This window comes from Debaryomyces hansenii (genome assembly GCF_000006445.2).
Source record: "Debaryomyces hansenii CBS767 chromosome A complete sequence".
NCBI classification, from domain to species: domain Eukaryota; kingdom Fungi; phylum Ascomycota; class Pichiomycetes; order Serinales; family Debaryomycetaceae; genus Debaryomyces; species Debaryomyces hansenii.
Window position 1 is genome coordinate 1,244,794 of NC_006046.2, and position 21,562 is coordinate 1,266,355.

The 21,562-nt window shown below is 37.2% G+C and overlaps 14 protein-coding genes across 14 annotated transcripts; 2 read left to right on the plus strand and 12 right to left on the minus strand. All coding sequences in view use genetic code 12, as the record gives it.

Moving 5' to 3' along the window:
- Window positions 1-17: 17 nt before the first annotated feature.
- On the minus strand, window positions 18-2,195 carry DEHA2D14916g (DEHA2D14916p; the record flags this gene model as incomplete). Its single annotated transcript, XM_002770271.1, has 1 exon — window positions 18-2,195. One exon carries the CDS (start codon window positions 2,193-2,195, stop codon window positions 18-20), a length of 2,178 nt encoding a protein of 725 aa, XP_002770317.1.
- A 256-nt stretch (window positions 2,196-2,451) lies between these two features.
- Window positions 2,452-3,462, plus strand: DEHA2D14938g (DEHA2D14938p; the record flags this gene model as incomplete). The annotated part of the gene is made up of 1 exon (XM_459131.1): window positions 2,452-3,462. One exon carries the CDS (start codon window positions 2,452-2,454, stop codon window positions 3,460-3,462), a length of 1,011 nt encoding a protein of 336 aa, XP_459131.2.
- Window positions 3,463-3,748: 286 nt separating this feature from the next.
- Window positions 3,749-5,224, plus strand: DEHA2D14960g (DEHA2D14960p; the record flags this gene model as incomplete). The annotated part of the gene is made up of 1 exon (XM_459132.1): window positions 3,749-5,224. The coding sequence occupies one exon, from the start codon at window positions 3,749-3,751 to the stop codon at window positions 5,222-5,224; it is 1,476 nt and encodes a 491-aa protein (XP_459132.1).
- Window positions 5,225-5,450: 226 nt separating this feature from the next.
- On the minus strand, window positions 5,451-5,933 carry DEHA2D14982g (DEHA2D14982p; the record flags this gene model as incomplete). The annotated part of the gene is made up of 1 exon (XM_459133.1): window positions 5,451-5,933. The coding sequence occupies one exon, from the start codon at window positions 5,931-5,933 to the stop codon at window positions 5,451-5,453; it is 483 nt and encodes a 160-aa protein (XP_459133.1).
- A 139-nt stretch (window positions 5,934-6,072) lies between these two features.
- DEHA2D15004g (DEHA2D15004p) lies at window positions 6,073-7,344 on the minus strand (the record flags this gene model as incomplete). The annotated part of the gene is made up of 1 exon (XM_459134.1): window positions 6,073-7,344. The coding sequence occupies one exon, from the start codon at window positions 7,342-7,344 to the stop codon at window positions 6,073-6,075; it is 1,272 nt and encodes a 423-aa protein (XP_459134.2).
- Window positions 7,345-7,503: 159 nt separating this feature from the next.
- On the minus strand, window positions 7,504-8,412 carry DEHA2D15026g (DEHA2D15026p; the record flags this gene model as incomplete). Its single annotated transcript, XM_459135.1, has 1 exon — window positions 7,504-8,412. The coding sequence occupies one exon, from the start codon at window positions 8,410-8,412 to the stop codon at window positions 7,504-7,506; it is 909 nt and encodes a 302-aa protein (XP_459135.2).
- Window positions 8,413-8,704: 292 nt separating this feature from the next.
- Window positions 8,705-9,898, minus strand: DEHA2D15048g (DEHA2D15048p; the record flags this gene model as incomplete). The annotated part of the gene is made up of 1 exon (XM_459136.1): window positions 8,705-9,898. One exon carries the CDS (start codon window positions 9,896-9,898, stop codon window positions 8,705-8,707), a length of 1,194 nt encoding a protein of 397 aa, XP_459136.1.
- A 275-nt stretch (window positions 9,899-10,173) lies between these two features.
- DEHA2D15070g (DEHA2D15070p) lies at window positions 10,174-11,913 on the minus strand (the record flags this gene model as incomplete). Its single annotated transcript, XM_459137.1, has 1 exon — window positions 10,174-11,913. The coding sequence occupies one exon, from the start codon at window positions 11,911-11,913 to the stop codon at window positions 10,174-10,176; it is 1,740 nt and encodes a 579-aa protein (XP_459137.2).
- A 360-nt stretch (window positions 11,914-12,273) lies between these two features.
- Window positions 12,274-12,922, minus strand: DEHA2D15092g (40S ribosomal protein S21; the record flags this gene model as incomplete). The annotated part of the gene is made up of 2 exons (XM_459138.2): window positions 12,274-12,513; window positions 12,899-12,922. 2 exons carry the CDS (start codon window positions 12,920-12,922, stop codon window positions 12,274-12,276), a joined length of 264 nt encoding a protein of 87 aa, XP_459138.2.
- A 589-nt stretch (window positions 12,923-13,511) lies between these two features.
- On the minus strand, window positions 13,512-15,212 carry DEHA2D15114g (DEHA2D15114p; the record flags this gene model as incomplete). Its single annotated transcript, XM_459139.1, has 1 exon — window positions 13,512-15,212. The coding sequence occupies one exon, from the start codon at window positions 15,210-15,212 to the stop codon at window positions 13,512-13,514; it is 1,701 nt and encodes a 566-aa protein (XP_459139.1).
- A 135-nt stretch (window positions 15,213-15,347) lies between these two features.
- On the minus strand, window positions 15,348-16,880 carry DEHA2D15136g (DEHA2D15136p; the record flags this gene model as incomplete). Its single annotated transcript, XM_459140.1, has 1 exon — window positions 15,348-16,880. The coding sequence occupies one exon, from the start codon at window positions 16,878-16,880 to the stop codon at window positions 15,348-15,350; it is 1,533 nt and encodes a 510-aa protein (XP_459140.2).
- A 174-nt stretch (window positions 16,881-17,054) lies between these two features.
- Window positions 17,055-18,551, minus strand: DEHA2D15158g (DEHA2D15158p; the record flags this gene model as incomplete). Its single annotated transcript, XM_459141.1, has 1 exon — window positions 17,055-18,551. One exon carries the CDS (start codon window positions 18,549-18,551, stop codon window positions 17,055-17,057), a length of 1,497 nt encoding a protein of 498 aa, XP_459141.2.
- Window positions 18,552-18,793: 242 nt separating this feature from the next.
- DEHA2D15180g (DEHA2D15180p) lies at window positions 18,794-19,768 on the minus strand (the record flags this gene model as incomplete). The annotated part of the gene is made up of 1 exon (XM_459142.1): window positions 18,794-19,768. The coding sequence occupies one exon, from the start codon at window positions 19,766-19,768 to the stop codon at window positions 18,794-18,796; it is 975 nt and encodes a 324-aa protein (XP_459142.2).
- Window positions 19,769-20,340: 572 nt separating this feature from the next.
- On the minus strand, window positions 20,341-20,466 carry DEHA2D15202g (DEHA2D15202p; the record flags this gene model as incomplete). Its single annotated transcript, XM_459143.1, has 1 exon — window positions 20,341-20,466. One exon carries the CDS (start codon window positions 20,464-20,466, stop codon window positions 20,341-20,343), a length of 126 nt encoding a protein of 41 aa, XP_459143.1.
- Between the last annotated feature and the right edge of the window lie 1,096 nt (window positions 20,467-21,562).

Below are 21,562 nucleotides of genomic sequence, written 5' to 3' on the forward strand. Positions count from 1 at the left end.
ATTTATACATAAATAGATTAAGTATTTAGCGTGAAAAATGAAAAAATGTGCCAAACTACTTTCCAGAAAATCTGTATGATCATTCTGAAAAAGCGATAAATGTTAGCAATTACCCAAATAATTCTTAATAATATAACAATAAAATTCTCCAAAAAAAGATATAGCATTTTGTAATTACCACCATCTGTGAAGGACATGGAAATATCACTGTCCTTAAAAGTATCAGTGACAATATTTCCAAATAGAGAGGAATTTAGTTTATCTAACTTTTCATTAGCCTTTCTTAATTCTAAAGATAACGATGTGTTAATTTCACCAATTGATCTGTCACTATTACTTAATATGTTATCTATCTTAATGGAATAATTGTCATTAATTAAATGTGTCAAAGACTTTATCTCATTTAAAAAACCACTATAAAACATTTCATGAGTCGATATGTAATTGTCGTCTATATTAACTGATAATTGTGTAATTTCGGACAACTGCTTATTGATAATCGAATTAAGCTTCAGGTGAATTGCCTCTAAAATGGCAGGATGAATATTATTTAAATAGCTTAATTTGATAATTTGAGCCGTATTAAAAAATTTTAAATCAGAATTTATTGCAATTATTTCCTGATTAGCCTTTTCTTGCTCTGATGCATATAGGTCTTCAACCTCTTCTACGTTTTCTATTTCCTCTATATCTTCCTTTTTCTCGTTTCTAAATTGATCCATGTGGTTCGCTTTATCGTAGCTATAATTCCTATGATGTTCCATTGGTTTAATATGTAAACTCAGTATATTTGATTCATTTCCAAGATAATTATCATCGACCTTTATTGATGGGGTCACCAAATGCTTGGTGTACTTTTCATTCCATTTGGGTGTTTCTTCAATTATCTCATTTTCATTTTCTATTCCGCTATTATTGGATTCAACCATAAAGCTGTCACCCCTTGAGTGTCTTAGTCCAGATGCAAGAGAATCCTGGAGCCTTCCACTTTGTCGATCAGCTTGATTAACTTGGCTATCGACTTGAGTTGCGTCTTTAGCAAACGAGGATGATTGAGAAGATGAAGGAGATGAATAATGGAAACCTTTTGCATGCTTTTTTATTTTCTCTTTAATCTTATGTGTCTTATGAAGACTGTTCTTTTTAGTAGAATTCAGTTTCGAATCGTCGAAACTATCAGCCGATGTTTTAGCCAACAAATGGTAGGTATCTTTTCCATTATTCTCCTTACTTGTTTCGTCCTCGGTATCAGCAAATAACCTATCATACAATTTGTGTCCACGATGTTTTGAATCGCCCAGCTTCGAAGTATAGATTGATGCATCCGTGGACGATGGAAACCAAAGTTCTCCATTTGATTTCTTTAATTCATTCCAGTGTAATTGTCTCCACGACAAGTCACTTATTAATTCATTTAATTCGATTGCCCATATCATTTTCCATGGTCGTTTGGAATCTCTGTTCTTATTTTTGGAACTAAACACGTTTGATGCTAACGGTAGTGTCTTCACAGTTAAAAGTTTCGGGTACTCGTGATATTTAGCTCTTATTTTTCTATTCCGTATTACCTGTAATGGATTGTAGACTCCTTCAATGCCAGGATGATCATTCGTCTCTGCATTAGAAATTGACCAGTCATAGCTCTTTTGAATACACATATATTCAAGCCCTATCATAGACTTGATCTTTTCAGCCCTTATTATTGTACTTCTAGTTATTTTATGTACGTTTTCTCCCTGTCCATCTTCCAGGGTGCGTGGATGTCCCATACTATCAAATTTAGATGTATTATTCATTGGATCCACTATATTCTGGTCAGCCATTAATGATTTTCGGGTATCCAAAAATACCAACGCCAATTCACCTGCTTTCTTTATTTTCTCTTTGTTATGACTCTTGTTTGCCGATTGATATTGATTGAGCATTAAATCATCGTTAAGAACAAGATCAAAACCAAAGTCATCTGTATTTTTTCTTTCCGTTGTAATTAGCTTACCCTTTTGTGTATCGTCCTCCTCCGTTATCCCATTTTGAACTATTTGTGGTGTTTGGTCATTATTTTTAACTTGATGTTCTCGATTTCGTTTGGAAGTAGATGGCACGTTTGATAACTTAAGTGCCGATAATGGTGTTGTCGGGTTTTTCGCTCCAGATTTATCGCTTTCTGACAGCATTGGGCCACCATCACTTCCCATGTCTACCTTCTGGTATCAAAGCTATTATATTATTCTAAATTTGTGTATAATTTATGGTTATTAATCAACCTGGAAAGAATCGATAGATTGTCTCACTAAATGAAAATCCGCATCATTAATCTATAGATTGCAGTATTGGAAGAATTACAAAGATCCTTATTTATATCAATTTATCTAATCGATTGATCGACAAATAGCAGTCTTAGTTCAAATATCAATCTATACTTATCTTGTACATCTTGGGATATTATAAGAAATGAGTTCGGTGATTCAATTTGTGAAGTCTTCACAAGACTTCGAAGCGTATCTATCAAAGAACAAATATGTAGTGGCCAATTTTACGGCTACTTGGTGTGGACCATGTCAACAAGTGAAACCAATAATAGATGCATTGTATACGGATGAGACAAATGAAAGGATAGAGATCGTTAGAGTGGATTTAGATAGCCACGGCGATTTGGCTTCTCAGTATCAAGTCACCAGTATTCCAACCTTTGTTTTTTTGGAAAGTGGCAAAGAAGTCAACAGGGTTACAGGGGCCAATGTTCCAGAGTTTATGAAGCAATTTCATTCGATGAAAGAAAAGGCGGCCAGCGACGAAGTTGCCACTAAGAGGGTTGGAAATGGTGCGAGTAGTGCTTCTGTTTCGACCTCTGCATGGAAGGACATTGCTGATAAAATTCCCAAAGGCTTTGAAATCTTGAATGGTTCTATTTATTTTGGTCAATTCGAAGCATTGAATGCATTGCCACTCTACAAAGGTGAAAATGATTCAGACGTGAAAAATCTCTTCAGACTCGACTACACGAAGGAAAACAGTACGGTATTATCAGATGCTGATTCTCAGTTGTTGTTTTATATTCCATTTACAAACATCTCCAAAGTTTCCTCGATCGTACTCAAACTTAGAAAGGATAACAAAATCGCCTCGGACGTCGAATTGGAATTGGATGAGGACGATTTGAAGAACGAATGTCAAAATCCAAGCCTTATTAAGGTCTGGCTCAACCAACATAGCATTATGTCATTCGATGATGCTTCTGCTGACATCAATGCCCCACATATCGAAAAAATTGCGGAATCGAACGATGAGATTTGGTACGAATGCAAATTGAAATTCGTCAGATTCCAAAATGTCCAAAGCTTGAACATTTTGATCGACGGTGATGACGAAGACTATCATACTCTTCTTGATAAAGTCATCTTCATTGGTGTCAATGGTGAATCAAAGGAACAGGCTAAGATCCTGAAATTAGATGATGAATAATTTAATACGCTTTTACTCTTTTTTGTTAGATCGCCACTTTTCTTTATCCTTCTTTCTTATTCTTTGTATTGCCATGCGTATTTATATACATAAATAGATATATCTAGTGTAAGGGAATATTGCAACCTTTATGACATGCTAGACAGCTAATTTTGAACATTGTGCACTACTGTAGTTTTTTTTCCACTGAATTTTACTTGCTAGGATCTCTTACATAGATACTTGATTTATCTTAATCAGCTAGGATTTATATTAAGTTATCAAATCCATTGTTAAGTAAATAATCATGATTCATAATCTACTTACTAAGAGAACGGCTGGAAGTCTTTCAAATGGTGTAGGAGTGATAGGTACCCGAGGGCTAGTGATCAAAAGCGCCACCAGAAATTTAAGATACCCATTGAAGCCTACACTTCATGGTAATTTGAACAAAAGAACCGTTAATGTACCTTTGGTAGCATCTTTTATTAGATGTCAATCAAATATATCGAATAATGATAAAGCTGACGAACTTGCTAAATCCGACGGATCCAAGCCGGCTACTGAGGTTACTAAGGTTGACGAGAAGAGTAAAAAATCTCTATGGGAAAAAGTCAAGCACGAAGCTCAGCATTATTGGGATGGAACCAAGTTGTTAGGTTATGAAGTGAAAGTGTCAACTAAATTGTTGTTCAAGATGGCATTAGGTTACGGATTGTCACGTAGAGAAGCAAACCAGTTACAACGTACCATTGTAGATGTGATGAGATTAGTACCATTCTCGATGTTCCTTATTATTCCATTTGCAGAGTTATTATTACCTATTGCTTTAAAGATCTTCCCAAACTTGTTGCCTTCCACATACGAGTCAAAACAAGACCGTAAGAAGAAGAGAGCAAAATTGTCCAAAACTAGAGTGTCGACTTCTGAATACATCAAAAGAACTATGGAAGAATCTGGTTTAAAATTGTCCAAGAAAATTACTGAAGAAGAAAAAGAGGCCTTCGTTTCTTTTTTCCATACTATTTCAATGGGTAAGAACCCAACCAGAGAACATTTGATTCAAGTAGCTCGTATGTTCAGGAACGATCAAGTTTTGGATAATTTATCTCGTCCTCAGTTGGTTGCCATGTCCAAATATATGTCCTTAAGACCATTTGGCACTGATTCTATTTTACGTTATCAAATTAGACATCGTTTGTTAACAATTATTAAAGATGATAAGGCAATTGACTACGAAGGGGTTGAGTCATTAAGTACTCTCGAATTACAAATGGCTTGTTCTCAAAGAGGTATCAAAACTACTGATGTTTCTCCTGCAAAACTAAGAGATGATTTAGCAACATGGTTGGATTTAAGATTAAGACAAAAGATTCCTTCTACCTTGTTAATTTTATCTTCAACTTATACATATGGTGATGGTTCGCATGGTCTTGAAACGTATTATGATGCATTGTTAGCGGTATTGTCTTCCATTCCAGATGAAGTTTATAACGTTGCTAAATTGGAATTATCTGACGACTCTAAGTTGAAGTTGAACATCTTGAAGGAACAAGATGAATTAATTAACGAAGAAAACTTGAGAGAAAAGGATACTGTAAATAAAGTCAAGGATAACATCAATTTGGATGAATACGAAGATACTGCTACTGAAGGTATGAAGATTGATAATGAAGAAGCGGATCCTGAAAAAAAGAATGTTGAAAAAATTGAAAAAGAGAAGGACGAGGAAAAAACTGAAAACGCATCCACTAGCAATGAAACCTCAGGTAAGAAGAACTAATTTCGCTGAATAATCAAGGTTGATACTCTTCAACCTAATGAAATTTTTAAGAGATATGAATCATGACAGATATTACCTTTTCATTTTATTTATTTCGTGAGTTTTTTAATTATTCAGTTAATTATTTTTCTATAAATAAAAAATTTCACTTAGATTATGTTACATGTTATTCCTTTTATTTTCATCTGTATAAAGTTGTATCTATATTTATAAAACGTGTGATATTCTAATTCTTACCTGTAGATCCGAATCCACCTTCACCTCTAGCAGTGATGTCCAATTCTTCGGCAGTGATTTGTTTAATGTCAGCCATCACGATCTTTTCCAAGACCAATTGAGCAATTCTATCACCTTTTTGAATTGTAAAGTCTTTCTGTGCATGATTGAAAAGAACAACCTTGACTTCACCACGGTAGTCGGCATCTATAACACCAGCACCAGTAGAAATACCGTGTTTAACAGCTAAACCAGATCTTGGAGCAACTCTTCCGTAAGTTCCAATAGGAACTGCAACACTTATATCAGTTCCAACTAAACCTTGGCCTTGTGCTGGAATAACAGCTTCTTCTGAAGCGTAAATATCATATCCAGCAGATAAGACTGATCCTCTAGTTGGTAAAGTAGCATTTTCTGAACGTAAAAATACCCTTAAGCTTTGTTCTGCTTCTTGGGTTTTTTGATTCTTGATAGTTTGTTCGGCGTCAGTCATTGTTGAATTGTGAATAAGAAAATTAATTTAATATGGAAGATGATTATATCTTTTAATACAGCCTACGCGTCGAAGATATAAATGTCCCGCGTTTTGTGTAGTGGGCCTTCAATTGCAAAATTCAGTAACTATTTAAATATTAATCCCTTGTAACCACTAAATTACCCTTATGTAGATAGACTAGCTTATCCACATACATCCTGTTCAAGTATCTATAACCGTTTATCTTTTCATGCATATCTTCTCTCCAGTTGTACGATGAGTGTAACCCGTACACACCACCCATCTCATAAATATAATCCATGACCATTTCTACTTTCCAATCGAGGATCATCTCCTTATAGAGTCTTGTATTTGATGATATTTTATCAACATCCTCGTAAAGTTTTTTCTCTTCTTCTGTGAAAGTTTTCCACTCTCTGGCTGCTGCTTTAGTTGTAGCTAGTTTTTGCATATTGTTTTTAGATGCGTTTGAATTAAGACCGTTTAACTCCTCATTTGTTGGTTCATATGTTTTACTGAATTGAATAAGGAACCTCAGATAGGGAGTTTTATGTTTATATGGTCGAAGCCTTATCTTCATTGCGTGCTCTTGTCTTTTACGCTCTTTTTCTAGATAGTATTGCTTTTTAGGAGGAGGTAAGTTGTTGAACATCCTTTCAACCTTTGCATAATAAAAGTTGTCGTCGTCTATTTCATGTAGTATATCGGTATAATATATCTGTAATGCTTTTCTTTGTGAATTTCTGCCGAATGTCTCCTTTATCAACGTATCGTAGTAGTCCTTTTCAAAGTCATAAATATCTCCTTTAACACGAAGCTTATCTTTTATTATCTCCCAGGGGTAGAGTCCCAGTAGAGGGTACGGATTGAACATATATTTAGACAGGTTTCTCTTAAGATATGCGACAATTTCATAACCCATCCATATTCTTAACCTTTCATTATATAAATGTTCAATGATTTGGCTGTCATAATATCCTTCTTTATCTCTACTACTTAGCATTGACCAATATTTCTTTTCATGTCTATTCAATTGCAGCTCAATCTTGAATAATTCGAACCCTGTAGCATATTGAGGCTTCGGATGGACATATTGGGGTTTATCATCATCCACCATTTTCTGATATTTATATATTTGGTCACTATCTAATTGATTCCATTCGTCGAGTTTAAACTCATGATTTGAGTCTTGAACGAAGTGATCATATTCCGTAAGGCATGTGGCTGGAAATAGCTTCTGCCTTAATAATTTAGAATCTTCTTTAACCTGCGATGTACTTACTGGATATCCAATTTCGAACGGTTCCTTCATCCATTTCTCGCTTAGATAGTACGACTTAGATCGAAGGAGCTGTCGCCTTGGAATTGAGACACCAAATCGTACCAATCGTGGTGTAGGACCGTACATTTTGTCCTGATAGTAGAGTTAATACGAATCGTTGTTATTCATTAATACACGTGATAAATATATCTATAAATGTTCAGTATAGTATGTACTTCTTCATAATATACTATAGTTTATATTATGACTATTACGACTTACTATGTAGTAATCGCTTGATTGACATCAAGAGTCTGTAAATGACTTTCTTTCGAATAGTTCATAAAGTTTAATCAGTAGTATCCATGGGACGGTACCTCCAATGATTTTTGCTCTATCTGGAGTTGAAGAAAAGTCACCAGCTTGTCTTATAAGATTAATCTCATCTTCATTCAATGCTCTGCCAATTGGTGAAACAGTTGATTGTTTATATATACACTGGAAAAGTACCAATTGAATAAATAATATAATTAGATCGGATACCAATAGCCCAGGTAGTCCCAATTGAAATAGCTTATACCAATAATTGGTCTCTTTAGTAATATCTTCAGGGGTTGACTCCCCGATAAAAGAAATAAACCACCATGACCCATTTTCTAACATTTTTAACTTATCATCATTCACTATCAGCACCATCCATGTGCATACAAACAATACGTGATACACGCATGTTATTATCGCTTTCCAGTAGATGAACGAACAAGCCTTTATAAATATATTGTTAATTAGGTCATCTCTCGAAAGGTCATTGGGTGTACCAGCATTATCTTGCCTTCGTCTATTAATAAAATCTGTAACAGCCTCATTGATTACGTGAATGCCGCCACTACTAGGATCACCGGTAATAGAACTGCAGCTTAAAATCTTCTGCACTATTATATGTAATAGAACTGGTAGTATGCATGCTGAATGGCAATATTTAATAAATTGGTACCCTAGTAGCAAATAAACCAAAGTATCAAGTTGTGATATCAAATTCTGCTGATGTCTGGTTTTTTGAACTATAAATTGTTTGTTCCGAAACTTCGAATTGTTCTCTTCGTCTATGATTGTTGTGGCAACTGCTTTTGTATTTGTTCGTAATTCTGTTCCTGATACAACTGATAGGGCATTAGGAAATGATCCAGGGATAACCGGTCTGTAATCGTCGCTCATTTAAAATGTTTACAGTTCAGTGAATAGTGAGTACTAGATATCCTGATATCTATTTCATATTAAGTCTAAGCTCAGAGACGAAAAGGAATATTTTTAGTTTTGATATTAAGGGAACTGTGCGTTTATTATTTTCATTGCGAAGGCACTAATAGTTGATAATTTTAAAATACATAATCTAGATACAAATGAAATTAACCATCTGCTTAAAAACTATTATACATGACATAAAGACTTCGAAGAAACATAATATTAAATTTTATATAAGATTTGAAAGTTCATACCATATCTAAAATTAGTTGAATAAAGCACCAATGTCAGCAGGCATTTCTTCAATTTGAGTAGAGTAGAACTTTTCGATTTCTCTCATCATACCAACATCTTGGTCAGTGACGAAGTTGATGGCAACACCCTTTCTACCGAAACGACCACCTCTACCAATTCTGTGAATGTAGTTTTCTTTGTTGGCTGGTAAATCGTAGTTAATAACTAAGGAAACTTGTTGGACATCAATACCTCTGGCTAATAAATCAGTAGAGATCAAGATACGGGAAGAACCAGATCTGAATTCGTTCATGATGGTGTCTCTATCAGCTTGTGGTAAGTCGGCGTGGATGGCAGAAACAGTAAAGTTTTCACCCTTCAACTTGGTGGTCAAGAATTCGACCTTGGATCTGGTGTTACAGAAGATAACAGCTTGGGTAACTGAGATGGAATCGTATAAATCACATAAACAATCGAACTTGTAGTCTTCTTGTTCGACGTTAATGTAGAATTGCTTAATACCTTCCAAAGTTAATTCATCCTTCTTGACTAAAATACGGACTGGGTTGTTCATAAACTTGGTGGTGACTTCTAAGACATCTTGTGGCATGGTAGCAGATAATAAGACAACTTGGGTGGTTTCTGGTAATAATCTGAAAATGTTGTAAATTTGTTCCTTGAAACCAGATGACAACATTTCATCGGCTTCATCCAAAATGAACATCTTGACCTTGTCAGTCTTGAAGAAACGACGTTCGATCATGTCGAAAACTCTACCTGGAGTACCAACAACGATTTGAACACCGGACTTGAAGGCTTCAATATCGTCCTTCATCGAGGTACCACCAATAGAGGCGTGCACAGTGACGTTCAAGTATAAACCAATATGGGTGATAACGTTTTGAATTTGCAATGCTAATTCTCTGGTTGGTGCCAAGATTAATGCTTGGGTGGACTTTTCGTTTTCATCAATTCTTTGTAATGCGGAAATGGTGAAAGTGGCGGTCTTACCAGTACCAGATTGAGCTTGAGCTAATACATCACGTCCTTCAGTAATAGGTAAGATAGCTCTTTGTTGAATAGCGGATGGCGATTCGTAACCGTAACCGAAAATACCTCTAACGATATTTGGTTTCAAGTTTAAATCATCGAATGTGTAAACGACGTTGTCGTAATTGGTTTCAATCAAACCAGAGTCGATTTCAGTAATACCTTCAGAAGCCATGTTGTAGTATTCGAATTATAAGTTAATAAATTTACTAATTCGTATGTAATTATATAAATACTGTACTTTTTTTAATATTCAAGGGATCTGCTATTGAATTTTGCCATTTCAATGAGCCCAATGAAAAAAAAAAAAAAAAAATTCTTTGTAATTTTTTTCTCCGGGTAACACAGTCACAAGATACTACTGGTACTACTAGTTTATAGTCTATTGGGTGCTAAATCGAATAAAATCGTGTATAACCTATTTGCTTTTGTAGAGAATATGCTAAAACGCTAATCGAACGTTCTCTGTGGAACATATTGTTCCTTGTTGAACTCCCAGGGAAATAATTTGGCAATGGGGGTATCATTTTGAGGTGAGTCTTGTTCTGTCCGTTGGAACAGGTCTTGATCCAAGTTTGCTGGGTGGGTCTGGTCTATTTGGAGGTTAGCTAACGTTTTGTAGATTTCTTCATGCTCCAATTGACCGGATCCGGGTGGTGTTGAGCTAGGGACCGGATCTGCGTTATCGGAGATGGCTCGAGGCATATATGGATGGGGAAGAACAACGTTGTCGTCAGCAAATACTCTTTCTGGTCTCTGAGAGGTGTGGTGGCCAAATGGGTGCGCTGTGGAGTCGTTGTCTGTAGGCTGCTCTACTGTAGGATGTTCGTCTTTGTTATGTTCAACTGTAGGATGTCCATCGGAAGGACGTTGAGCTTCCATAGAAAGTTGAACACCTTCATATTCTGGTGCATGCGAATCCTCATGGGTGGACTTTTCATCGCTAGAGTCCCATGCATTTGTGAATGATCTCATGCCTTTCTCGAGCTCTACAGTTTCATGATTAACGGGCTTGGCCGCAGGAGGTGGTTCGTTTGCAGGATCCCACGAAGCGTCAACACTGGGGACAATGTTGCTGGGAATGTGCTGGTAGTTTGTTGGATCGCAGAGATACGACGGATCGAATTTCTCACCCTGTTTTGAGTTCGTCGGTGGAGTTTCTACCGGCTGTATTTGAGTTTCCCTTTGATCTTCGAACGATCTAGATTCAACAACTAAATCGCCCCCACCATGATAAACAACTTCCTCAACTGTGACATTACCAAAATACCCATACCATGTGTCCCACCACTGGCCATAAATACCAATGGGAAGTTCTGCTTTCCATGGTTTCATGGGTCCAATAAAATGAACAAGTTTTATTTGGGATTTTTCTCCATTGAAATGAGGCAATAAATTCGAATACCCTCTACCCAGACTGCCGTATATAGTGCTCAACCACCCAGTACTGGCAAAATGCTTGTATGCGGGCAAATATTCGTATTCGGTGGACGGAGTTACGTTATATAAAAATGGCAATGGAATCCAATTCGACGATTTGGCACCATAAGCAGCCGCAACCTCCGTCTGGTTAGAAGACACTAAATCTCGAACCCAATCTGGCTGCAGGTTGAAATACTCGTTTAGGAGACCCTGGTCCGCCCCATCGAACGAAAGCTTGCGATCAACTCTCGATTCCTCTATTAAGTTCAATAGATTAGTGTAGTCGGACATGTTCGGCTTCAACAACATGACCCCTGAGTTGAAGATATCTGGAAACCCACTATCAGGAGCTGCGAGAATCTTATTGGAAGCGAAGTCTAACTTCAACAAATCGAGAATTGACCCCTGCGATTCATCCTTGGGGACATTAGGCAAAGTGTCAGCATCCAAGTACAATATATTGTCGTACTTTGTCAACGACCAAAGCTGGATTTTGGTAAATGTCTGCTTCAATTCAGGTCTCCCTAAGTCGTAGGTCAACCTGTGATCCATATCGGACTCCAATTGTTCTACTTCAATTATATCATCGTACAAACCCCGCAAAAGTGATACCTGAGAGTCGTTCAACCGTTCTTTATCAATAATAACCCCCAATGAAATATTAACCTCGGGCTGGCGTTCGAGGATCTTACGGAGCGCAATGGCTAGAACAAGGGCCCCTGCCAAATATTCTTCGTTATATAAAAGAGTGAATACCCCTTGAGTCATCTCTATTTTACTACTACTGTGGAGTAAAATGGTTGTTAAAAAATGCAATTTTTCACTAGTGCAACAAAAAAGATACCGCCAAAATCTATGTTCTTGTCAACAATGAAGTTTAAATGCTAATGCTATTCACCACACAAAACAATGCTAATCAATCTATTCAGATAAAGAGCTTATCCTGCCATTAGTTATTTTGATATGGTGATCATTAAGGAAACCACCAATTCGTGCTCCGCACACTTTACAAGTCCGTCCACTATAAAACCTTTTATGACATTAAATTAGATATACACACACATAAGACAAAAAATATATAATCAAACTATTAATTTAAGTTAAACCATGCACGTAATATACCGAAACTTAACGGGAGTAACTCCAGACGTTTTTCAATAAACCGTCTTGTTGAGCTAATCTGTTTAAAGAGTCATCAGCTTCACCTCTACCTCTGATGTAACCACATAAAGCGTAGGTGGTGTTGTCACCTGGGATAGCTCTACCTTCTTCATCGACGTTAGCGATGTTAATTTGAACAGAAGAGTGGTCCTTGGCCTTCATGATTCTGTTGGTGGCAGAACATTTTCTTGGGACGTATAATTCAACCTAAAATTGTTAGTATTGGTATTCATTTAGTCTTCCTCTGTCACAGTTGTTCATTCCGGAGTATCGTTGGTTTTATATTCATCCAAATACGTGATTTTCGTTGCTTGGCTCTTCTCGAGTCGATTTATGTCCAATTCGCATATTTTTCACCTAGTGGGTACTCCTTCCCCTACTAATGGCATTATTTAACGTCATTCCCTCTGATACTATGCTTCTACGTTCTGTTGTACGTGTTTCGTCGTGTGCCCTCTCGTTCTTCATTCTATAGGACTCTCTACTTGATTTCTTCGTGTTCACTCTTTCACTCTTTCATTTCGCTATTCTCCTCCGGTACAGTGGTCCAACTAATGACATATGAGGCTGTCTATCACTAATCTTTACTTACTAATTGACCTTTATCGTTTTCCATTGTGACTGGTGTATTTATGGATATAAGCTATTCCTTTAACTATAGATATTTATCAATATTCTAAAAATTTTCACTCTAAGCACCAAGCCAATACCGTCCCCAACCACTAACAAAGTCGGTATGAGGCTTCATCCGAGCACGAGACGGAAATTTTTTTTTGGTGAAAACACGCCCATATTTATATTACACAAAAATGTCGGTTTTCAGATTGGGTGGTACTAGGGCTTTAAGCCCTAATATGAGAACATGGTCTTGGGGGTTCCAGAAACGTGTTCTAGGGACTAGTGAAGGTAGGTGAATGTACGAAATAAACTGAAACGAAGGACATTTCGTTGTAGGGAGTAGAGTTAGATTATGGTTTGCTCAACGATATAGAGCGTATATTGGTAGAGAAACTTTTGTATACTGGATTGTTGATCGAGATCTAAGATGCTGCAAAATGGACTGAAGTAGAGTTCAAGGTCGTAGAGATCAAGATAGTAGAGATCAAGGTAGCTTCAAGAGCTTTATGTACAATGGGTCTTACGACAACATGGTTGATAATTATGCATTGTGCTATGTAATTGTGATTAATGGTGGTGCTGGCCAGCTAGTTCTTCAAAGCTAATACCGCAATACTCTCAACGTGGTGAGTCTGGGGGAAGAAGTCAAAGCCCTTGATGCTCTCCACAAAGTAGTCTTGGCCATGTTTGGTCTTGTTGATGAACCAGTCGACATCTCTGGCCTGCGAGTGGACGTTACAGCTGATGTACACGATTCTGGCCGGATGGTACTCTGACAACTGGTTCAAGAACACATCGTCACATCCTTTTCTTGGCGGGTCCAAGATGACTGCAGTTCTGTCGGCAGGAGTATCAATGTTGCCAAAGATTTTTTCGGCCTTGCCCACAATGAATGTAGCATTTTCGATGTGGTTGTTTTTGGCGTTCAACTCGGCAAACTTGACGGAATCGGCACTAACCTCAACACCAATGACACGAGAAACTCCTTGCGAGCATGTTATAGAAAAGAGTCCCGATCCACAATACGCATCCACCAAATAGTTTGGTTCATCGGCATTTGAGTTCGGTATTTGCAAGTTGGACTTGACATAATCGGTCACAATTGGCAAAATCGAGTTATTATTTTGGAAAAACTCCCCTGCCGAAAATTGGAACTGGAACCCGTTGACATATTCAGTGACAATCTGTCTAGAGCTAGTGACGCATGTCTTGCGCAATTTGTCACCATTATCAAGTTCTAATGTCACTGAAGACACAGAGCCTTCTGGATCAGTAGATGCAGGTTTCTGCTCTACTGGCTCTTCTTCGGTGACCTTGTTTGTATCCTCTCTCAACAAAATGGTAGCTCCCTTCTTATATTTCATATAGTCTTGTAAGTATCTACTTCTTTCATTTGACATTCCCTTGTTGATGATTTCCGTACCAATCGTACATTCTTCGATATCCAAGATCGAAAAATTTCCACCTTCTGCTTCAGGTCTCCAGGTAGGTCTACCCTTAGCCCCAAACCCTAAACTAGGAGGAGGGTATTCTTTTGGCTTGGTGTATGGTAAGTTGAAATGCGGGGTTAACTTTGTCCTATATCCATATTGAAGTGGCGATGCTTCCGTGTTTTTCACTAATGGTAATCCGTTGTCAGCTTTCGACAAGATTGGCGCCATATACTTGTATGCATTTTCGATGGTTTGCTTCTTAAAGACCAATTGTTGCTTATAATCGACACTTTGATACTGACATCCAGAACATTTACCAAAGTAACGGCACTTAATTAACGAGTCATCTCTATGCTGAGACCCTTCGTTTACTTTAAGCAAATCAGATTCGACATACAACGGATGCGACTTAAATACTCTGATATCAACCTTATCACCAGGCAACCCAAATGGCACTAAACACACCTGCTTACCATCCTCTTTGGTTGGATGTGGAATGATAGCTAAACCGTCCCCATTAGATGATAATTTGACCACCTCGACATCACTCACATTCCTATGGTATTTTGCTTCGATAGGGGGATCATTCAAAATTGATGGCATATCATTGGAAATTTGATTTTCTTCAAGTCCATATTCCGTCAAGAACTCCTTAATCTCATGCTGTAATATTCCTAATGGCGAAGTAGCATCCACATCCTTCGCTTTGTATTTTCTTTTAACTACCTTAGTCTTTCTTTGTTTAGGCTGTGGTTTACTTGCCTCACTTTGAATATTAGGTTTTTTGCATTCACCTTCTACATCTGTGGCAGAAAGTTGCCTTTTCTTGATCTCGATAGATGCTGTGGGAGCCATTATACTATAGATTTACTAACTGTATTTACAACCTACTTCAAAATACCTTATCAATTAGATGAGCCAAATTTTTTTTTTTTTTTCGATTTGATGCGCATAAGCTGACTTTCATATTCACTTATTGGCTGCAACCTCTTAGCAAAACTTACGAGGAATATTAGAATATAGCCACAGCAAAGGCTTCTTTTTCACAACTCCAAAGCTATCGTAGGTCCTTAAAAGCTCGAGCTCCTCTATAATTTGCCTTTCATGGTAACCCACTTTTTTGCCCTTTTCAATTGCATCATAAATTTTCTTACGCCTTAAGAACGTTCTCAGTTCTGTTTCATTCCTCCATTTAGTATTATACTGTGCCTCTAGTTGTCTTAAAGGAGGTTTTCCATTAATTCCATATTCGTATTCTTTCCATATTTCGAAAACATTCCGTAAACTTTTTTCCAATTTATACTGGGGGGTAGTTGAGAGTTTCTTGCCCTTCAATAGCGTAACACCCGGTATATTAGACTTAGATTGTTTATGTGGCTTTTCCATTGTCGTATTCGGTGCTTCTTTTACTGTGTTTAATTCTAAATTTTCCCTTTTTTCCGTAGCTATATTTGGCACCTGTCCAAAAGACTTTGGTGTTACGTCTGTATCTGGACCAATTTCCAGGGTTCGGCTTTGATTCGACATTATTGATGTACGATGTATTTGGTTATGGTTATCCAAATCTTGGTATTCGGGCAGTTTAAGAATTTGCCCTTGTAGATATTGCGTGAGATTTTCACTGTTGTTTTTAGGACTGGGTCGTTTTGCAGACGATTGAAATGCTTTCGTTCCTTGCAAACTGATCTGCTGTCGTGAGTTCATTAATGAATATATATATGGCTGGGAACCGCTGGCTTCAGTTTCCAGAATATTGGTTTTCGATTTCTTTTTACCTGTTTCCCCTTTATTGGTATTTATACGTTGTACCTCCTCTAATCGAAGTTCTGGATTTTCAATAATACCATTCTGATTACCATAATTAATATCATTTCCAATCGTCGTATTCCTCTCTAATAGAGCCGGGAAATCAATGTACCTGTTTGTAAATGGTGATGATGGGGCTGAATTAGGTTGTGGTGCAGGCGACCTAAGGCTCAATGACTTCGGCCACGATCTATTTCTATTATCTATATCCATATCTACAGCCATAATCTCTGGCGATTCCGCATGTCTGTAGTTATAATTATTTTTTTGTCCGACATCTCCATTTTGTATAAGGTCTCTACCCACCAGAACGGTGTCTTTCTCCAGACCCAATTGCCGATTTAAATTATCATTACCCGTATATAACGATGAACTAAGTTCTTGGATATCGTTACTTAATTTATTGATATGCTTGTTGAATATTTCCAATACTTTATCATCATTTCTAGGGGTGCTATCTTTAGTAGGCATAGATATTTTCCTACTTAAGACATTCACCTGTTTTGATAAGCCATTTAGTGTTTCATTAATTGCATTGAATTGCAAATTTACCTTCTGATTAATGGATTCAATTTTTTTATTGTTACTTATCTGATAATTAGTAAAGTGGTTATTCAATTGATTTATTTGCGAGAAAATAGCATTTACGGTATTGGAACTTTCAAGTGGACTTAATTGATTATAAACTCGATGGTCATTATTGTATGAGCCATCCATTGGTATTATACATTCTATGCTTTATCCTTATATTTACTTCGTTAGCATCACCTCCAAAAACAAAAAAAAAGTATCTCTGCGACTTCCCCAGATAAATTTTACGACCACGAAGAATGAAATGAATGAAAGAAATGTAAGATTACTATTATATAAATACATAAATACATAGCCAAGTTAGTTTAATCCAAATAATTCTGTTCCAAACGCAAAGCCCCAAACTGCTGTCGTAGAAACACCTGCGTAAATAATTAATCTACCAACAATCTCTACGTCATATCTTGATTTGAAAACACCGCTTATCGGCTGGACGGTCTTTGACGAGTTTTCGTGTCCCAATTTCTTTTCATAGTCTAACATTTCATAATAATCAATGTCATTTTCAGGACCAACTTCGTCTATTTGATTGTGGTCAGTGACACCTTTAATGAAAGTATTAATGTCACCAATCGATTGTGACCCCTCCATATTCGATAAAGACTGAGATCTAATCTGTCTAGTAGTTTTTTTCGAAAAGGCTGTGGGTTGATAATTCTTTCTAGGTAAATAAACCCCAATGAACTTATAGATTGGTGGTAAAACTGTAAAGATGACAGGTTTTGAGATTGTCTTCCAAATGACGACAAATGTCACACCCATAACGACTCTGATGATCGATTTGACTAAACCAAATTCATCGAAATCATATCTGACAATGATTGGTTCTTCAAATGGGTTCTTATATGTCAAATAATTAGTAATATTCAATAGCCAATGCGATATGTCAATACCTATCAACACACCGATGAAGGCAACAGAATCGTCAAAACATGGACAGTCATCCACAGGCTCAACATGAAAGTGTATCAAAAGTACGTATCCTGCTATAATGGATAATGGAGTAAATATCAACCCCATAGCAGATTCATTATGAGTAGCTAATAACCATTGGTCCCATTGCTTGCCAAAGAAAAATCTAAACAAAAACAAAAGGAATCCGATAACTGATCCAGTAAATACATCGAAGAATCCATGCATACCACAATAAAGTCTACCGAATATAAGCGAAAAGTAATAGATAATCAAAAAGCAAAAAATACTAACTTTTGTCAAGGGTTCGAGTGTGTCTTGAAACTCAAAAAGCTTTGCAAGTAACACCAATGTAACTGCTGTTGCATTGGCACTATGACTCGATGGAAACCCGTATTCCTGGGTCGTATATGATGACATGGTAATTCTATGAAGTGGTGGGGACCTCGGTCTAGGCAAACATAGGAAGTCCTTCAAATTACCAGTAATGAAAATACCGAGTCCCAAAACTGCTAATAAGTCTCTTGACAATGTGCTAGCACCAAACCAAATTGGCAATGGTAACATGAGTACGTAAAATGTATGTGATGCTAAATTGGCTGTCCATGCAAAGTAGAAGTCTAAAATGGGATGTCTAACTTTCTTTTGCATATTGGCCAATATTTCAGTTTCCTTTCTTATAATTGGCAAACATAATGCCCTTAATTTGTAACGTAATGGTGATAATTTTGACTTGTAATGATCGTTTGACTTATTACCAGCATCGTTCAAATGATTTGAGTGCAGCGTACTTAATTCATTTTCAGTTGAATTTGGACTAGTGGATGTGGAGGTTGATGTCGTGCTTCTTTTGGTTGGTCCTAAATTGTCGGGTATTGACGACATACTAATCTATTCGAGAACCTAATCAATATTATGATAACAAAATATTTAACGAGATTATTTTGAAGAGCATAACGCGGAGCGTATTGTAATTTTTCATTGCTCCTATTATTATTATTATTATTATTACTACTATTATTATTATTACTATTATTATTATTACTATTATATTGATTTCTAATTTCTAGGTTTTACACCAGAACGTATCCTCTAGTGTATGTGATGACAATAAATAACTATGAAAATTACAAAATAATGCACTTTCTCTTTTTCTTTTTCAGCGTCCTTGTAAATGCAAATTCATCTTCATTATACTTGCTTTCATTGCCAAAGTTTCCATAAGGGTTTTCGGTAAAATTATCTTCGGTTAAAGGCCCATCCAATAACATGGCAGAGTCCAACGATGAGTTTTTGTAGTGGTGCTTTTTATATGAGTTCCCTGATTGACTTCTGGAATGGCCAAAGGCTTTCGATAACCTATTCTTTTGCGATTTCTCTACTTGTTCGTGGTACTCCATTTGCTTCTGGAAATGGTCCAATGCAAAGTTAAACACAGCTTTGATGTTAAACATGGTCTTGGCCGAACATTGGATATACCCTACGGCATTGATCTCTGTGGCCAATTGGATGGGTAAATCGGGGTCTATAGTAGTTGGCAAATCTGCCTTGGTTCCAACCAATACTATTGGGATTCCAGGACAAAAGTGCGATACCTCAGGGAACCAGTTATCTTTGACATTTTGCAAAGACGTCAAATTATCCAAAGAAAAACAAATCAACAACACATCGACATCCGGGTACGACAACGGCCTCAACCTGTCGTATTCCTCCTGTCCTGCTGTATCCCAAAGCGCCAATTCTATTATCTTATTAGTCGGAGTGGAAATATGAGCGACATAATTTTCGAACACTGTGGGTACATATATCTCGGGAAACTTCTGTTGGACGTATGATACAAGCAAGCATGTCTTACCGCAACCACCATCGCCCACGACTACGATTTTCATATTATAATTCGCGTGCTTCTTAAATCCGTCTACGAGACGATAATCAGGTATCACAGGATCATCCCTGATGATAATTTTTGGTGAGTTGTATCGTTGGTTAAATTCTTTCTTCTGCTTCTCAATCTGCGATATTCTCTTGACATTATCATATGGATTGAACGACGGTTCTTCTGCCTCCGTAGGCTTACTCAACACTGAAAATCGTTTAGACATACCGGACTATGTAGAAATACTGTTCGTGGAAACAAACCTTACAAACAAAGTGTTCATAGTTGTTTGTTAGCAATATTGGCATTCTAGACATAAATAGAGTGTTGTGTTTATCTACATTATGTAATCGAGGTCTGCTGAATTAGTCAAGTATGGGGTGTAATGATTTTTCTCGGTTCGGATAAATATATGGGTGCATGGGTGTGATATTAGAAGCGAGTTTACACTTGTAAGAGCGTTGTGTAAGAGCAGCACATCCTAGGGTAGATATACACCAGCGAACGACGAAGGAATAGATGACACATTTCATCAGGTGCTATTTAAGTCTAGATCAATACTAATTTCTCACCTTATAGGACCACATTGTCTAGATTTTAAGTCTAGATTTTACCATTTATTGCAAAAGATTGCAAAATTCTAAAAATTTTTCAAAAATGGTTTTGATTTTACCGTTCATGCAATTTATTCATATTGACATGCATATCGGGGACAGGTAGAGAACCACAACTACTGTACGATAGCTGATTATATCGAATGGTAAAATAATGACCACCGGAGTATTGCATATACATATTCTAACGGCTGAATGCATCATGTTCCAACGGGGCATCAGAACCGTACTCCCATCTAGACTCTTCGCTGTCTGATACAGTACAGTCTGCAGAATAAATGGCTTCGCCATTTATTCTCCACCTTAACATTGGATCAGTCGTCAGGACTGATTCATCGATGTAACCATTGATTCCAAGCTATTACACTGCCATGGTCACTCTTCATCAGTTATAGTTTTTTTTTCGGTGCCTATTTCTACACTCACATGTTACATTTCTCTAACACAACATCCTCACCATGATCCTTGTACCGTTTTGATTTCGTATGTTTTGCGTTCTCGGTCTTTAATCCATCGCTCTTTGCATCTTAACCCATCTCGCCGTTACATCATCGAATCAACTGCATCTTGCTGTTTTTCGTGTATGCGATTCTTTTGATACGATGAGGTGCCGGATTATATACGTCGGACCAGTCCAGATCAATACGTTTCGATCGCCGTTATGCACGTAATACACTTCTAACGGTAATTACAAAATTTTCCGATCGTAAGCGCTCTCGGTACTGCATGCACTATAGTGTACTTCGCTAATTTACCCGAATGCGGGCCCAGGCCCCAGACACTCAGTGTCGTATGATTACATAATAATATGTATTTCCGAGGCGAGTTTCAGATTCCGGTTGCCGCGACATTATGGTAGCCGCAATCATTATGGAACTGCGCTTGGCACAAATGATATCGGTTGCAAAGCGCCATACGCGATTCGTGTCTTTTTTGCTTCTTTAAGCACATTTTTCAGCTTGATCTTCCTGCTTCTTCGCATTTTAATATGGGCTTCCATTATACTGAAGGGGTACCTCGACCGCCAGAAACCATTTTTTGATAATTTTCGATTTTTCAAAGAAAACTGACCCAAGTAAACATATCCATCGTGTAGGCCGCCTCTAATGGGTATTCAGCCATCGTATATCAGCCATGTTGTTCTGGTACATCATACAAATTTGGAACATTGTTAAAACAAACGAGCCAAATTGGGAAATGCCGAGTATGGAAGAGGTCACAACCAGCACCTATGCAAAAATACGCGCCAGTGCGGCAGCATATCCGACTTGCTTATATATGGGGATCAGGTGAAGTAAGTATCTCATAATATTAGAAATCCGACTATTTACTTTTATGCATGCACGACAAAGCGCGGTGTGAAAAAATTGCACAGAGTGCATATATGTCTGTAAACACTGTTTTAA